Source organism: Trachymyrmex septentrionalis, unplaced genomic scaffold (genome assembly GCF_001594115.1).
Source record: "Trachymyrmex septentrionalis isolate Tsep2-gDNA-1 unplaced genomic scaffold, Tsep1.0 scaffold313, whole genome shotgun sequence".
Taxonomy (NCBI): Eukaryota; Metazoa; Arthropoda; class Insecta; order Hymenoptera; family Formicidae; genus Trachymyrmex; species Trachymyrmex septentrionalis.
Genome location: NW_017305478.1, coordinates 28,851 through 48,507, shown reverse-complemented (window position 1 = coordinate 48,507; position 19,657 = coordinate 28,851). Strand labels below are relative to the sequence as shown.

The following is a 19,657-nucleotide window of genomic DNA, read 5'->3' as shown; positions in this document are numbered from 1 at the left end:
TAGAATTAAAATAACATAACGTAATTTACGAGGAAATAAACAAATAACATAAAAATAAATTTTAAAACATAAATTCTAACAAGATAAATGAATAAAATATGTGTTAATTTAACGTATCATAAATGTCCATTTTACTGAAAAAATATACTTTCACAGTTTATTTACAAACTGTATGAATATTAAATTTTTTTGTGTTTATCAATTGAAATAATATTTGTATTGTATTTTCTAACATAATCATCTTGTATTATATTAACACGTTTAAATAGACTGTTTGAGACACATGAAATGTGTTAAATTTAATATAAATTTTTCAACAATGCAAGAATTATTTAATAATTTTTGTATTACTTTCTTTATAGTAATTTTTGTAATATTTGTAGAAAAATATTTGTAATATTTGATGAAAATAAATCCAGACTCATCATGTAAAGGAAAATGATCGTGTGTGTGTTAAGAGTTAATATTTTATAATCTATCATTAATATATTATAAACAAATTTTACTGTTAAGTACTATTAAGTACTGCCAAGTTTTAATAATTAATTGATGACCCAATTTACCAGTATTTCAAATCGTATTCTGGTTTTGCGTTTCTAATCGGAATGAAGCTTTATTGGTGAAGCTCGAAATTGAGGGCACCTAGTCTGTATCGATACGAGATATATGTACCAACGTGACGTTTCCGAACGCGGCGATAATACAATCAACAGCGCAATATGGTATTCCGCGATCAGACTTTCACGAGTTCATCGCAATAACGTTTCTGCGATACATACATGTACGCCGTATAAAGGGACGCATCTCTGGAGCGTCACGTTAAAATACTGCGATATAACTAATCAGCATTACTGCCGATCAAAAACTCGGTCTTTCTCACCGTCTCGGAATTTCTCCTCTGAATCGCCCAAACGTCTCCTTAAAACTCGTTGGCGACGTAGATTCCTAAACGACGTTGTTCGTTGCTGTGAAATGTCGTCGTGTTTCTCGCAAGACGAGAACTTCGTATCACGTGGCTGAAGCGAATCAAGATCGACAGACGATGCATTTCCGTCCGGAAGATTCGCCTCGTCTTAGGGAGGCGCCGTAACGTTCTCGGGCACGGAAATATCTCTGTTCAGGGAGTTCAGCAGCTCCTCGTTCTCCTTCCGTACTGAAACGATAAGAATACTAGTAAGTAAAATGGAAAACTTATCTTCTTAGAGACATATGACACTAAACTAGCATCTCTCATCCTTGCACGTTTTCACAATGCGAGCGAACGACGACCATACAGATTTATGTTACCTTCCTTCCGTGTTGAAACAGATTTTTCTCAACTTCGGATTAAACTTAATCGCTCGTGAATCAAAAGTAGCACAAAACTTAAATTAGTCTTATCGAGCGTTGCGGCGAAACTGTATTACAGAAGTTAAATCTACGAGCAAAGTGAATTAACCGCGGAGAAATTCCATTTAGCTTAAAATGATGGAGAAGGGTCGCAGTTAGTGATTTTAAACTTAAATTTCGAAAGTCTCGGTATTCTAATACTTGATATTTTAGCTGCTTTCCTTTGAAGAGACACAATCGACACAAACGTCGTTTTATCCTTCTTGACATTCAATAAATAACAAAGATAGAACGGCACTTGCGTCGACTGTGCCTCCTAAAAGGAAAGTAGCCTTTATAATTTTGGGTTAGTATCCAAACTTTTAGATTTCATTTCTCTAATTTACAATTACGCTCAGCCAGTTCCTTTGAGTCGGATGCAGGATTCAGAAAGCTGTTGTGCGTCAAGGTGATCACCACCGCTAGCACCGAAGCCACCAGAAGGAAGATAAAGGTCCCCAAAACGATCATGGCGATTCGTCGATGACGTCGCGCTTGCTCGAGTTCCTGAGTGTCCTCTATCATCTTCTGCAGCTGCTTAACATCCCCTTTCGTCTGGCGAATAGACTCCTTTCGAGAAGCTGCGGTACTTGCCCTACGTGGCCTGGTTTTCTTGCTAACGCTGGCTCTTCTATCATCCCCTGAAGTTTCACGTCGTCGTCACATATTAATGTTAAAACGTTTTCCGTACGCCCACAGGAATTGATCGATAGAAGCGATAATCCTTTTTGTGGATGCTTCGAAGCAAAACGCGATACGTTCCATTCGTCTTTAATGCATTCGAACTATGACGTCACACAAAGTTAAGAAAATCGAGTATTTTATCCGATTATATTTTGATGTCGAGAAAAGACAAAACGTCAACTGTGAGTTGTAAGCTCTACAAAGGCAATATTGATTCAAGGTTAGTTATAATTTTCTTTAATTAATTATGAGGAATAAAACATTTTCTTCTATACATTAAATTCTCTTTCCAATTATTTCCTACCTAAAGGAGTCGGTTGCAGCTGTCTGCTACAGCTGTTCGTCCTCGAGCGATTCGACGAGCTGAAACGTCTGCTGGACCGCTGATCGATGTCTAAGTTGCATCTGGAGCGTCTCGGGCTGTTCGTTTGAGAGTATAGATTAGGAGAAGGCGATCTGTCGCCGGAGTCGGGAAGATAAAGACCGGAACGATCGTCCAGCTGGAAGCCCAGATTGTCCGGAGTGGGTGGATGTAGACTGGAACGATGACCTGTCCGGGTACCATTCGGTTCGCCGGACAACACGTAAACATCCTTAGCGCGGTTATAGAATCCTGACGATAAATCCTGGCCAGTTGCTGCCGCGAAATCATCCACATAAAGAATTATCCTTTCGCACGACGCGACACTCGGCCGTCGATTCCGATCGTCCCGACGATTAATGTCCATGGCGAGCGAATTAATGACCTCGAAAACGCGCCGAGAAGTCCAGAATATCGTTCTTCATCGTTATATCTTCGCCATCGATTGCTTTACGTCTATTTGACCGGAGCTTACACCAAAGGATATATTTTTCCGCGAGGGAATTGTAAGTCTGACACTTATAAAATGACTGATCCATATCCCGTCATATTATCGATGATGTATATCGCATCTTCGAGGGTCACGTTATCCATCTTTTTCCTCTGTAGACTCGCTATCGTAAAGCACTATTATTAATTTGGAAATAATTATTTCTCTAAAATAAAACGAATTGATTTCAAAGACAGAAACTTTAGTCGTATCCTCGCTGCTGGCTGTGGAAAAGATTTTTATGGAGAGTAGGTGATAAATAACTGGAAAGCTATTTATATCGCGTCGTAAAGGGTGATTAAAGTAGATCGACCGCGGTTTTCACGGGTTTCCCATCACAGGATAGAACACTCTCTCTTGCAAGCGCTTTCGCGTTTAATCGTGACCACGATAAACCGCAACAAGCGTGAGGGGGCCACATCGTCTTCCATAAACGTCAGCAGTATGCGAATATTCTTGCAAGAATGCCGCATAAGCGCTTCTCATGTATAAGACGTTTACAGAATACTTCGTATTACCTATATATTCGTCAGCTAATTACTCAGTCTGAACTACCGTCTTATTCATGAAATATAAACCTTAGTATCACGATTATTAGCACAAATATTGGCCCAATTTACTCCCAACGTTTAATCAAAGCTAGTAACGTTTAATCTAGCTCAGATAGCAAAATGTCTGCAGTCTTCTAGCAGACTGTCAGCAGGTTTGAGCAGAAAATGACGGCAATCTGCCATCAACTGCGTCCGCATTAGTCTTGTGTTTTGTTAACATCGCCTGTCGATATAATGTGAAGACAAATTGTTGGTAGAAATTGAACAGATCCTGCTGGCATTATCTAACGCTTGCAGATTCCGTTACACGTTTTTTCTAGCAGCCTGTTAACAGTATTATGTACATCTAATTCTATTGTTATTTTGTTGGCATAATATGTAGCTAGACATTAAAAAAATCTGTTTATTACAGACTTGGCTATCTGGGTAAGTTATCAAGGATCAAAAAATTGTTCTATAATAATTTTATAATTTTAACTTTACTTCAGATACTTCACTTTTTCGTTAAAATTAACAACGATATTATAATATTCTCGATTATAATAACTCTATATTAATTTATTATAATATCGAGCTCTACGAAATTTGATGCGGATATTAAAGTTACATATATTCGTTGTAAAACAACGTAAAGTTCGAAAACAATAGAGATAACTTTGAAATCTTGTATAATGAGATGGTTAAACTATATAATTATAACGAGAATAATGTTCTTGACCTTGATTCTCAAGGACTTTGAACTCGAAGACACGTAGTTATTATTAAATTATTCTTGACAAGTAATGTTACATTGTGCAGGTATCTTATTATAATAAACCTATTAGAAAGGCAAACGTTGACGCAATGAACACAATCATGCGTCAATTCTAAATTATTATCGCTCCGATCAAGTGCACCAAGCATTTTAAATAAAAGAAACAAAGCCGGAGGAAATCTGTTAAAACTTGTGCCTATAATTATATATAATATTGCATAGTAAAAACCGTGTTGTATTGGAAACGATTTATTCAAATCTTTGTTAAAATTTTGTATTAAAATTTGAAAAACATATTTGAGTGTTAATTTAACATGATGTGATTATGTCATTTAAATATTTTATATTAATGTTCAACATTTCTTGGTGTCAAAATTGGTGACAATTTAAAAATGAAAATTAAATGAATAAAATTAAATAACATAAAAATAATATGTTTTAAAATATAAATTCTAAACTAAATGAATAAAATACTAATTTAACATATCACAAATGTTGATTTTACTGGAAAAAAAATGTTTCTATAATTTATTTATAAACTGTGTTAATATTACCTTTTTGTGTTTATTTTTAAAAATAATATTTGTGTTATATTTCCTAATATATTCATCTGTTAAATTGACATAAAAATTTGAACCGTTTGGAACACGTGAAATGTGTTAAGTTTAACCCAAATTTTCCAACTGTGTGAATTTTATTTCTTTCACGCTTATTTTTACACTTCGAGAATATGGGCGCCGTGATGAAATTATCCCAAGTTTATGGCGGCGAGTAATGACGTAAACATTGCGAAATCTTGAGAACATTATTGAGAAGTAATTATAGAGAAAAAACAAAAGTTCTCCAAAAAGAAGAAGAAGAAGAAGAAGAAGAAGAAGAAGGACAGCTAAAAACGTCGATCCATGTAGTGGACGTCACCCTTGAGTTTATTGCGACGTGTATTTATAGCGATGTGGATCCAAGGCACCACCGATCCGCTCGCTGTGTCTCTTTCTTTGCAGCCCAAAATCCGTCGACAAATATACGCAAATTCCATGCGTACGACGTGCACGCACACATATTTTCACGTTCATGCCGACAAATATACTTGGCCAAATATTTAGAGAATTCAGCACCCACGGGTAGCGGTTGAAATTATATATTCTAGATATAGAGAATCTCGTCGTCGGCGTGTAGAATGAAGACGAAGATCGATTTCTCGCTCGTCCCTTAAAAAAATCCCTTGGCAAAGTGAATTCGACGGATCCTCGACGGATGGATGGTCTCGTAGGATGGATGAGAGCGTAAACGATAGCCTCAACGGCGGGGCCGTCAATTTTTCTCTTCTACTACGAAACCTATCGTACTGAAGCCACCGACCACAGTTATCCACCCGTCGAAATGCTCTTAACGGTAGTCACGGCTTCGATTTACCGCATTCCGATACCCGCGCGATCGAGGGATTGGCAAATTGGTATCCGGAAACGGAAACTAGGTGTAATGGTATCGGATTCCGTTTGTTACGTCCGACGATCCCCGGGACCTCAGGTTTCCCAATTTACTTTGATCGAGTACATAATCCGATGAAGGTCTTGCGCTCCATAAGGCTGGATAAGGATTTATAGGTATTTCGACCAGAAAGACTTTTTGCGGTATGTGACAAATTACTCAGGCGATCGCGTTTCAGACCGTAAATGCAATTTCACTTCATTCGTCGTATCCGGCGTACTTTTCTCCTACGGCATTTGAGATTGGCTCCAGCATCTCGCGCACTGAATTTCCCATTGATCCGTCCTCTCCTGACACAACGCGCCAGATATCGATAATCGATGATGCTCTTGTGTCGGTTACAGATGTTAGCACGTACGAAATACTGAATGCTATGAAGGACCTAATAATGTTCCGGATGTCGGAGATGCGCGGAAGAACGAATGACAGGCGTAACAGGTGATACAAGCACTTACAGTGTCGCCGGAACTGCGGTTGCTGCGCAGCGGAGTTACTACCGGCAATGCTCCGTTAATTTCCCAACCATACTCTCATATCTATCGATGTCAGATCTACGTAATTTGGATTGCATATAGAGAATATTCTAGAAATTTAGAGTACAGCGATACGTCATTATAATAACAGTTTCAATAAAAATTTGTAACAACAGAGTGATTCTCTCAAAGAATTTAAATTTAATATCGGTATGTAAATGTCTTGTTGGAAAAATAATGTAGCGGATATCTTGCAATAAAAAATTAATTTTTGCTAAACTAGGATAATAAAACATTTATTTTCGTATATTTCGTATATAAAAAAATGTAGTTTTAAAACTAAATAAATTAAAGAATTTAATGAATGAACTCTTGAATAATATATAGTTTGTTATATTACATAGGAAAAATATTTTTTTTAAACTTTTTTAAATAAATTAAATAAACTAAAGAATTTAATTTAATTTTATATAGCTAGTTTCAAGACAGCTAATATAAAAAGTTAGCTGTTAGATGTTAAAGGATAATATTTCCTAAATAATTTTAACAATAAAAACGCTGAATCAGTTCAAAAGAAGATAAATCCCAGATTATATTTATACTGAATGCAACCAAGAATCATATCAAGTTTTAATAGGTATTATGATTAATTAATGTGAAATTTAGCGTTATTAATGAATAAAGTTTGTAAATTATTTCTTGAAACCGTAATAATTTCACCGTAATTTTAATGTAATATTGTAAAAAATAATATTTAAAAAATTGATATAAAAATTGATATTAAGAAATATCCATTATATTTTAAAGAACTAAACGTGTCTACTAATTATTAATCATTGACACATCTTATTTCAGCATTTTTTAATTAAGTGGAATAATACCTTTTATACTTTTCAACATAATATTCATGATAAAAAAGTAGTAGACTTTTAGAGAGATTTCCAATTCTTTAAACTCTTACAATTTTCAAATGAGAAACATAAGAATAATCCGAGCTCAGCCGGCTTTCTACCTTGGTGCAATAACTGAGGACTAATATTTGGAGCTCACGAATCGGAGCGAGAATACTCGGAAAGAAGTGATTTCTGTCCGAATAAATGGGACTCGCTCGCATATTGCAATCCACCATTTCCATGTAAAAAAATCATAGTACGAGGAAAAAGGGCTTTCAAAAGTACGGATATTAAATGAGACACGGGAAATGTCAAATTTCATGACCTATGTTATTCCAATCGTTGTTATGTCTCCGACATTTTAATTTCCGCTTTTCTTTTTCTCCCTCATAATTATCTCAAAGGAAAATGCCGTAGGCAATATTATTAGAGCGTATACCAATGATACTAGCGAAAAAATAATCACCGTCTTTCTTCGCGAGTGAAAATGCGAGATATAAAATTATTCTGCGTAGCCTTATTTACGCCGTGCGCGTTTATTTATACACGAAAATCCTATCTTTCAAAATATTCATTTTATTAGATCACCTGAATATCGAAACTCTGAGCTTCATGTATCTCAAAGGCGCAATCAAAAGCAACTTGAAGCTTTGACCACAAACTTTGAAGTTTGAATTATAAACCGACGACTACATCACTGCCAAAGGAGGCATCTGTTTCAACACTGCCCAACATTGTCCTAATTTTATGAGAAGGGAAATATTATTGAAACAACATAATGATGGACACGCTGATGATCAAGAGAAAGAGCTTCATGAGAGTTGGGATAGTAAACGTTGTTATGGAACGATAGATTTGCAATCAAATGAAGAGATAGCGTTGTTGAATATGAGACTGCCCTTTCACTCGAGCATCAGTTTATGGCATAGATGAATGGGAATGACAGCGCGAGTTGTCGAGTTTGCTGCGGAAGTGTGAGAAAATAGAATGCGAAATAGTATGACGACTACATGCATCGGACGTCAGCATTTTCATTCTCAAGAAGTAGAAGGGATAAATCTAAAATTATATCAAATTTTACATGCTTATATACGTTAAAATCAGGAAAACAAATTCTATAAAGTGCAATAAAGAGTTTCCAAATTAGAACTGTGTGCCAGAAAAATTGTAAAAAAAAATTGTGCCTCTTTTTAAAAAAATAAATTTAATATAAATTTAATTTAATTATGCACCTCTTTTTAAATATAAATTTAAACCAATACTAAATATCCGCACTACTTTTCGCGTGATTTATCACAATTACATTCATTACTGTCACACTTATTTTTTACCTATCCCGAAAGCTTTGCACGAGAAGATAAACCTTTGGCTTTAAATCCGTGTTAGCTTAAATCCGTGTAAAAGATTCGTGATACACTGCCAATTGCTGTTTACTTTATTGGTCTGTTATGAAGAACGACATACTATCCAATCTAATTTCAGCACGAGTTTCGAACGAGCTTCGGTTCGGCTGTCGAAATTAACGGAGAACCGCGCGTAATGCAATTCCGCAGGAGTTACCGTTTCACTTTGAAAATCCCAATTGACATCGACGACAAAACACGCAGTTTTACCGCCAGTAAAATTCTTTCCGCCACCGTTTTACGATTATTCAGCGACTTGAAGAAAGGAAATAAAGGCTAACAAAGATTACGGCACGTTCTTCTACCAAAATTGCGCCAAAGTAGCGAAAGCAGAAATCGTATATTTCACTGCATCTCGCAGTAAATCTTCCAGATTGCTCTTTGTTTCAGTTATCACGAGGCGAGGAAATATAGAAGAGTATCCATCATGATGATATATCTTTACCTTCAGTCTGTTAAATACAAGCACTGCACACAGTGAGACAATGAGCTGTCGAGGTGTCACGCTCTAATTTACCGCATGGATCGATCATAAACTGGCAGCTTAGGCAGCGTCTGGAAGCTCCGAACTTACTCTCAGTTAATGGACTACCCGTGTAGTCCAGCAGCCAACGCCGGCTGCGCATGCTGCCAAAAGCATAAGGAATCGCTGCTTGTTCTCCATTTCCTTTTTAATAATGAACGAGAGGAAAAATTGAGAAATCGATCGGCCTCGGAGAAATTGACCCTGTTTTGGCGCAAAGTTGCTTTGACGTCAGTACACATACCGCAGCTCTCTTAATGAGTGTGTACGTGTCTGTGTTACGGACGTGAGAAATTTCATTAAAACAACTGAAAATTATGCTATTTATCGACACCGATGCGCCGAGCAACGCACATACATAATGATATCGCATTATTTTAATGGCGTTGCTGCAGCGTGAGATCCGGGCTAGTTTCTTGTAAATGAAATTTTCATACTCGCCAAATACATTTCTGCGAGCAAGCCATTTAAAGAATCCATGCGCCGAGAAGTGCTGGAACACGAGAGCTTTCAAATTACGACGGGAGTATTTACGGCCCACCGCTTTTAATCCGCTGAAACGCGAAAGAAGTTAACTCCCTCTGCCAAAACGGTTTCGCGAATTTGCTTTCTGATGTTCGAGGCCAGGATATATATTTGCAAATGATATAAACTTGTTTCAGAAATTCTAATGCGTTCGCACCTGTACGGTCCGTGAGTTAGAGATCGAGAGATCTATATAAACATGAATATATAAAGGTTCCGATTCCAAAATAATAAGTAATAATATATAAATTCAACTTGCATTAAATTTCACTTTCCAAACGCAAATGGATTATCCCACATTATGTTATATTTTATACTACATCATTGCATTCAAAACTGATATAATATCAAATTTCTTATCGGAGAAACGATTCCCTTTTCCAAGTTAATAACGGATTAAACTGCGATAGTTTCTCTCTAATCTACAGCCTCGCGAAATAAATAGATAATACATATCAGTATGTTAAAAACTTATTTTGTAAAAATATAAAATAAATAAAAATGAGATATATATTTTAATTAAGGATTGCGCGCATTCATAATATTCATAAATCGGCTCGAATCCCTAAAATTCAGTTAAAAAATATAAAATATCATTATATCAACAACATAATAATATCATACGCATTATATTCTATATCGTTGCGTTTGAAACCAATAATCGATATGATAATATCAAATTTCTCATCTAAAATAAACAATTCCCGTTAAATCGCCAAATTATAACCACGTACCTCTCTAAATCTAAAATAAATAGATAATATATATCAATATATTGAAAACTTATTTTGTAAAAGTATATAACAAAATAAAAATAAGATATATATTATAATTAATTAAGAATTGCGTGCATTCAAAACCCATTCAGTCAGCTAGAATCCTTAAAATACTCAGTCGCGCAAGAATATAAATAAAAGATCATATTACCGATGATAATGACAACGCGTTATATTCTATACTGCATTGTTTCATTCGACTAGTATAATATCAAATTTGTCATCCAATAAACGATTTTCGTTTTCAAAACAACGAATTATATCGGTAACTGTTTCTTTCTAATCTACAGCTGCGCGAAATAAATAGACAATAGGTATTAATACAATAGGTATTAATACATTGAACATCTATCGGAATCCCCAAAATACTCAGTCGCGAGAACATAAATGATCATCATATCAAGAACGATGACAACGCGTCAATTCCTCGTGATGCGCCGAATGTATTCAATAGTTCACTACGATGTTCTGCGGCACATAGGTGTCATCTGATCACGCATGACGACGCAACGGTCGCGAATTGTCAGCGCTCGGAGTTATGCAAATACACCGGACGCGTATAATTTGCGCAGTAGATGTCATCTCCTAACTGCACAAGATCGATACACACTGCTTTACGATATTGCCGAGGCGCACTGTGCGCAAGCATAATGGCCGGCAGTGTATTACTCGTGTTACGACATTGTGAAATAAGCTGTGGGGCTCTTCACAAATTTTACCCATCTCTGGTCTCGCCGTTTCACTTCCGTCCTCTATCTCTGCTTCCCGTTTCCGTGACAGCGAAATAAAAAATTCACGTACTTGGTAGTACAATTTTACGCGGAAGCATACGATGTAAAAGCAATGCGGGGTATTAGCGCTTCAGAGTTACAATGCCGGTACAGGCTTTAATACGCGCGGTTTTGTAAGAGGAATAAATGTAAAATTTTGTTTGCCGTTTAATATATACAAATTCCTCAATGTGAACTCAAATGTTAACTTGAAACTGGGAAATTTTAACGAGCGAATTTCCATCAAGTGTAGGAAATATATAAAGCGGTCGGATTATGGATTTCTGTTTGAGCATTGACTCAAAAGATTTAGCATACAATTGGCAGGTGGAAGTGATTAAAGACCGCTAATTGATTGATCACTCGATCCAGTGCATGTAAAACGCACGATTGACGAGGAAATGATCGTAATGAATCAACTACAGCAATTGTGGGTATAACCAAATGTCAGCAATGACGATCGCTCTATATCCGTACCCTTTAATGACGTACAACGTCAAAATCGAACGGTGGCGAAAATCAACCGCTATGTTCAGGCCTGACCTGATTCTCGCTGCGAGCGCGAAACGATGTAAACGCGAAGCTGTAAAGTGCCGAAATGAGACGCCTTCCGTGAAATTTGCACGCAGAAAGTCATCTTGCAAACTTAGGATCAATACCCGATAATTTTATCGATCACGTACCAACTGTTATAGACATTCGACAACTATTTTTCACTGTTTCCTGAAATTCGCGAACGTCATGACAAGCGAGAGTTTACTCTGAAGCTCAATTAAATTAATAGCGTTTCCTCGCTATGAACAGTGATGTGTTTGCAAAATGGTCTAAAAATGTGTTGTATACAGGGTGACCTAATAATAGAACCTAAAATATTTCCGTTACTTTTGATACGAGAAAGAAGGAGATCTAAAGAAGAATTTATTCGCCTCGAAGGAAATTACTCTAATTATTGTGATAAATAAATACTTTTTAAGACCGTTATTTTTAAGATTAAAGATTATTTCGATGCAGTAAATTCATCTCAAAGGATCATTTGAAAACCAACATATTATGTTAAATTTGTGTGCGTGTGTTTTTTATCAAAATTACAATAGTGATAACAAACATATGATATCCCCAAAAATTATTAATAACCTTTAAATCTCGAAAATAATGATCTTAAAAAAATGTTTTACTTGTTATACCTAATACTTGTCTATTCAAAGTAAATAAGTTCTTCCTAGACATTTGCTCGTATCATCAAAAATAACAAAGATATTTCAGGTTTTAATACTAGGTGACTCATCCTGTATATTAAAAAATACATAGGATACTTTTAGAAAAAGTGAATGCAAATTTAGACATATAAAGCTAAAAATTTATATAAATTATTACTTAATATTCATTAAAACAAACAAAGAGTATCTTCTTTGCAAAACGTTAATTTTATAATTCCATTTAACTTAATCACTTAACTCAATCACGCAATAGTATATTATTAAATCACTGAATATTATTCCAATCTGTGATGAGAAATATAAAAGCTATAAATACGTATGACGAGAAAGATACATATTCAATTAAATTAAAATATTGTAGATATTGACGTCGACAAAGGTAGACGTAAAGGAACGTCGCATCTGATGCGAATCAATACAGTACCATTTTTGCAAACAATTCTGTCCGAGACAACAGCCGATATATCTGAATATTGAAATCCGTTTAACTCGATTATATATAAAAATAATTAATCGATTTTATACATATACATATATATATATATATACACACACATATAAATGACATGTACGGATAATTAAAATCTACAGTGAAACTTAATTTCAATATAAATGCGACATACAAATATCACTGGATATTTATACAGCCAATTAATAATTTTCCTGTTTACTACATATACATAGTTGACATGATCTCACAAAGATTAACAAATCTATGACATTTCATGCAAAATTTATAAACTTTACTTAATAATAATTCATACTCTTACTCAAGAGAAATGTATACTCATGGCGCGGCAAGAAGAAAATGTTAAAATTAATGAAGAAATATACAAAGTAATTGTCACACAAATTTGTAGAATCTTAAAAAAGAAGAAAATTAATTTCACGCATTAAACGATTTAAAATAATTCTACATCTTATTTATATCTTTGAGATTTTATTAATTACGCTGTTAAATATTACCAAACGTTTCCGTCGAGAATGGAGATGATCATGAAACGAAAGATTAATAAGCTCATCTCCTCGGATCAATAATGCCACAACACTTTTCCGATCTACCGCGCATGATGACATCCGCTTCCGCAAATCTCTCTATGTAGAAACATCGTTTGAACCGTGTAAGTTCTAGTATCGACTCTGACTTGTTGATTTCGCGTGCGGTGTATTTATACAGCGTCATCCGCACTTTGACGCGTTCTATCGGAAACAGATATTGCTCATGGGTAGTAAAAATTTAAAAAAATAAAAATTTTAATATATTTTTAAGCAGAATCGAGGTAAATAATCTAAATTAAATTCAAAAAAAGTTTTACAGCAAATAAACAATGTTATTGTAACATTTAGGACAACAGGATTTTTCAACACATATCTGAACCTATTTCTACACAATCACAGAGTGAGATCCTTATTTTATATCGACGATAATTAATTTCTACAATAGGAAACTTTTATTTCGCGTAATGATTGCTGGTGTCGGCAATTTAACGGCAGTTAAGCGATCTTTAGAATTTCGAAGCGTTAAAATCGCGTTGCTTTGCCGCCGGCGATTACCACTAAAGCGCAGTTTTATTTTTGCTTTACTGTTCTCGAGCACGGATGTCCAGGAAATTGTTTCCTCTCGAAGAGAGATGAGAATTAACTCCCGTAGAGCTGGTCTAACAATTTTGCGAGAGAAAAATGCGGCCACCAGAAACGTGAAAACTGGGTAGAAACTTTAATTCTATTTCTTGCGTGGTGCTCTCGATTGAGCCATGACTACGATTGGAAGGTTCACCGGCAGAATCGTGTTTGCCACGGGATAACATCCTGAATATCGATCCTGCGACACTCGAGATCGTCACAAAAGGATCAACGACACTGCGGATCAGCGAGACAATCGTTTGACGCGCGCAAAAGACAACGCGCACTTGTCGAAAGCTACTCTCGACGAGCTTTCTCGACCGTGAAACGAGTGTGAGCTTCAAGGTGGCTTAGCTGCGGAAATCCGACGGCTGACTGGAGGATTCGCAGACGAGCGCCTTTAATTTAGAAACACGAAGCGCCCTCGACCTCGCACGCTGCATGCGGTTTATTTGTGCCAGTGAAAATTCGTGTATTATACATTTGTGTGTATCCTGCACGCTTTACGATTTGTATAAGCCTAATGCCGAAGTACTTTTATGCTGAATGCGACATTCAGGAGTATCATCAGTCTGCGTGTAATGCTACCAGTTATAATTGAAATTCTCTATGCACTTCCTTTTCCTCGACGGGAAAAGCCCCAATTTAGAGAACCAACGATGGTTTGCTACCTAGTGTAAGAGGAAACGCTGTTTTGTGGTTTCCAGTGTAAGGAAACGACGCAAGTGTCAACCACGAAACCACTAACGACGCTGACCGAACTGTTATCGCATCGGAAGTAACTTAGTAATTACCATGACCAAATCACTAGCCTTGAGTCATTTCATACATTAGTCTTATGTTCGTTTCTAGCAATGCAGTTTAATTTTAATCTTGGTTTAAATAATTCATCTTTTTCTAGTTTTAAAAATTAAAAAGGAATAAAGTGTAAGTTGAATCGAAATTAAAATTAATCTTTTTATGTACAGTATTTGAATTCTTTTAAACATGCATGATTGGAATTACAAAATTCTTTAAAAGAGTAATCCGTATCTAATATTTTTCGCAATTATATAAAATCATAAATTCTTGCAAAGTTTTAAGATAATTATTTACATTATTATTAAATCCAAGGTCAATTTAATTTGTGCTATTATAATTTTAGCTTCAATTTATCATTGCGTTGCAAGTCTAACGAACCGAATCAACGCGCAATTTATAGACACTGTAAAGTGTATTTTGAATATTTACACATAAATATTATTAAGCACTAAGATTTGCTTTGAATATAGAATGCTTTCTCTTATTTACGTTAATCCGTAATTATTCTATACGCATATATGCGTTATACAAATTGTAAATATTAATATAATGATAAAAAGTCTTCAAAAAGAATTAATATCAGTATTTACAAGAAAGAAGACAAGTCTTTAAGAAATTGCGAATAATGGACGACAAAAAGAAAAAAAAGAAAATTAAATTAATGAATTTTAGATTTATTAGAATCTGGCACTGCACTTAATCGGATCTGTTTAAGCGACAATATCGTTTCTCAAGTACAATAGGATTGTATGATAAAGATGTATTAAATCATTAATGCTTTGCAACTTCATCCGGAGGTTACTACCCTTGGGACTGTCTTGCATATTTTAGTGCCGGTAATCCAGCATGATTTTCTCCCACGCTCTCAAACGTAAATCCACACTACTATTTAGCTACTATTTTCGGACGCATCGCGTCAACCATTGGATGGCTTTCCGCCCGTGAAAAGTCCGCAGTACGAGATAAATCGTACGTTTTATAGCGTTCTAATAAAATCTTTGAAGAATAAACGCATCTATCGAGCACAGAACATTTTCTAAAAGATCTTCTTGAACATCTCTTTCGTAAATTTCATAGAAAAAGAAAAGAAAGAATGAAGAAAGATCGTGCTAACGCAAGTGGGTTACAAAATGCATGAAATAAATTATACAGTGAGATGTTATCGAATGGAATAAACGCGCAACGCTCGATTTTCATATGATTAATGTCTATTTCTACCAGTATAAATTAATTTTAATTTCGATTTAAATGTAGAATGCTGTTGCTGTTGAACGATACAGTATTATTGTCGATACGTAAATTTTACATAAAAGGAATTAGACCATTCTTAATTAACATAACTAATTTCCATATATTTTATAAACAAAATATTTATAATCTAAATTTTTATAAACACAAATAACCTAATTATTAACTTAAAAAGAAACAAGTAATAACATATTATAAAATTCAATCTTAATATAGTCAATTGTGTATGTGTCTTCTCATACTTAAATAAAATAATAAAGTATATAATAACACACTTAAAAAAAAATACTTAAAAATTAAAACTCATTTATCACACTGTGTTATAATACTGATCCGAGATGGTTCAAACTGATATAAGTATAATGGACAAAATTTTTAAAGTTTGCTTCACTTGTCCTAGTTTTTAGCATGGCAAAATGAACGTTATAATGACCACTAAAGCATAACTTAGCGCTTAATGACTTCACTACCTGTACGTAAAATTTACGTAACATTTTGAAATTAACTCTTAAGTACTAAGGTTAGTCCGTTGATCACACGAAAAAAACAAAACAATATATATCTGTTTTATTATCAATATTTTCATAAATACTGATTTAACGGTTTGATTAATAAAACAAATTTATAAAACTCCTGTGTTTTTATTCTAATTTTATTTAAATCGATATTCCAGGGATTTTAATAAAGTGTCACTACTTTTTACCTCAGTATTTAAAGGTAACTTATTTTTTTATCTTTTTCTAGTTTTAAGAAATAAAAAAAGATAACGAATAATTTAAACCAAAATTAAAATTAATCCATATTGATAAAAATGGATAAGAATGACGAATTTATTGTCGCAATCGACTCACCCATGTCGTCAATTATAGGCGCCATTCGCAGCGTGACACCAACCAGGAGTAAAGACATGGCGAGCAGAAGACAAGCGGTCGCGACGATCGTCCATCGTGCACGAGGTGGAAGTTCCTCGGGATCGACGAGTTCCTCTTCCGGGCAGACGGGTTCGATCTTGCGTCGTTTACGTTTGCGCTTTCTTCGCGGTCGGTGATACCTTCCTTGAGCTTCGTTCACCTTCTCCGGTCCGCTCAGAGTCTCCTCTTCCTCCAGCTCGTCGGCTACGTTCAACGCCACGTAGTCGTCGTCGTCGTAATGAATTTTTCTGAAAAAAATATCGGAAAATCAGAAAAGATTCTCCTCTGTCAATAAATATTTACTTGGAAATATCGAGTGAGTGACGATTTGCTTTGAAATGACACATGCAAAAACCGCACGAATAATATACCAGGCTATTGTTTCCACAACTGCGGCTATTGTTCATCGAATCGTTATTCTCTAGCAAAACCGTTTCAGAAATGAAACGTGCGAGTACTCTGGCTGCGCCTGACGTTTCATTTGAATGAAAAAAATAACGTTTCCCTTGTGTACTTCACGTAGACGTTCAAAAATAAACTTTTTCCCTCTTGAATTGTCTAATAATAGAAAACAAATGTCAATATAAATTTACAAATTACATTGTCTAACAATAGAAAACAAATGACAATATAAATTCACAAATTCTTAAGACATTTCTAAGAAATCTACTTTTAAAAAAGAGGCCGTTTAAATAGAAATCGAGAGTTTCGTCTTTTTTTAGACTATTCTTACAATGAAATTTCATATTCATTTTATAAATATATAAAACATTCATTTTCTGAATAAAACCGAGCTATCGATGTCGTTAATTAAAATCTACATTCATTCGCACTTCGTTCGTAATTTGAGCAGCGAAACACGTTTCCGACTTTAGTACTGATTGTAAAGGCTCGAAAAAGGGCGAGCGACGAACGAGTATCGATCATCGTAGTACCTGTATTGTTCGTGAAACTTGAGAAGTCGCCGCACCACGGGTGGCGGTGACTGAAAAGTCAACATTCATTGTTATGTACCGCGTACCTTCAATCGAGACTTGGAATTAAGAACGTTACCCCATTTTCGATCAACAGAAGCGAAGGAATGAAATAAGGAAGAACGTAAATACATGAAAGTAATAAATCTATTATATCTTCACGTACATTTCGAAGCTTCAAAGTCAAAATTGAAATTCGAAATGGAAGACTTTTGATTAAATATATGATATTACGGGGGCATCATAAAAATGCAGGCTGCGAATAAGTCTTCGTGATATTAAATATGGAAAATATTCCACAAAAAGTGGTTAAAAATAAAAATAGTAGTGAGATAGAGCTATGTATAGTTTTGCTGACGTACTAAAGGTAATATAGAGCATCAAAGAAGATGCCTGATAAATTTGCGGTAAAATTGTTCAACTCGTTCTCTATCGTATATCGAAGCTCGGTAATGTACGGAAAAGCGGGCCAGCAATTCGATATACGTTCACAACGACCAACGAGAAGCAGACCCCGGTATCGAGCTGAACAAAGAACAATCGTTGCACTATCTACGTCACACACACGAAGGCCATCACGTGCTCTCTGAGTATAATTTTAGAAAATGCCGCTGGAATAGGACGGAAAAGTGGAAAAACGATAACCGAGGTGCCGGGACATTGTGGAGGACTGGATGAAATTCGAAGTAGTGATAACAACCGGCGTGTGGTCGGACAATGGCGATTCACGTTGATTCTCGTATTATCATCATTTGCACTCTCCGTCGCATCCGTTAAAAGGAATTGGATCTTTCGAAATATACGAATGTGTACATTTCGTTATGCGACAATAAAGTTAATTTCTGGACATTATTAATATAATGTATCCAAAGTTCATTTATTAATAACGCTTGTCGGGAGAATCGCGAAAAGCTTATAAATAGAAAGTCTCTACCTACAGCGACAGGGTATTCAATTAAGAGGAGATATTCGATCAAGAGAGAAAAGTAAATTGATACACTAGTAGTAGATTTCACCGTATCGAGAAAGACCAGTATCAAGTAGTAAACGTTGATGTTGAATCAGTCACTTTGACAGTTATTTTCCCGTGCAAAAAAAAATTTCAATTAATATTGCCTCTGTGACATATCAGACAGTTATTTGGTAACTGTCAAGATACGGTATCTTGCGATCTTGCACATATATATAGGGCACTTGTCATTACGTTTCATTTAACCGAGCATACCAAATACAATTTAATAGTACAATTTAAAAATTGAAAGGTATTTCATACCTTTTCAATAAATTAATGGAATTTATATTAATTGCTGAAGCGTTGTGTTATCGCACTTAACTAATTAAACGTATTTATTTTTATCTGCGTTGTGAAAAATGTGGTATTAATTTGGTATTTGGAAAATACGTATTTTTAGGAATTTTAATTAACAGAAATTATTTCTGAAAGTGAACCACTAAATTATGTGATAAAGCACGAGAGCTCCGAGTGTTAAATTGATTAATGTAGAACAGTTATTAGAGGTGTCCTTCCAAATCTCATCCTCAAAGGTTGTCAAATGCACCTGCCGCGCGTAATTTTAGAGATCGTTTCGCCGAATTAAAAGAGAAGGAAGGACGCGCGGAATATTGAGGCAATGACACCTCTTCGTGATCGCTAATCGCCGTCGGCTATCACCCCAGTTTCATTACACGCTCCAACTGAGCTCTGGTCCTTTGTCGTCCAGGTGGTTCAGTCGCCAAACCGTATTTGCCGAGAGCGGCATGTGACGAAGGCGCGCAACCACGCACCACGCTGACCCAGTTCCACTGGGTGTACTGGCTCATGCC

The 19,657-nt window shown here is 35.4% G+C and overlaps 1 protein-coding gene across 1 annotated transcript in view; it reads right to left on the bottom strand.

The window, feature by feature from the left end:
- Window positions 1–449: 449 nt before the first annotated feature.
- Window positions 450–19,657, bottom strand: part of LOC108749795 (autophagy-related protein 13-like) — a 21,244-nt gene continuing 2,036 nt past the window's right edge. Inside the window, exons 4-5 of the mRNA XM_018488762.1 lie at window positions 16,800–17,107; window positions 450–1,153 (exon numbers count right to left, since the gene is read on the bottom strand). Of these exons, the coding sequence (XP_018344264.1) occupies window positions 1,074–1,153; window positions 16,800–17,107 (388 nt within the window). The 3' untranslated portion in view covers window positions 450–1,073. The remainder of the gene's footprint in view (window positions 1,154–16,799; window positions 17,108–19,657) is intronic.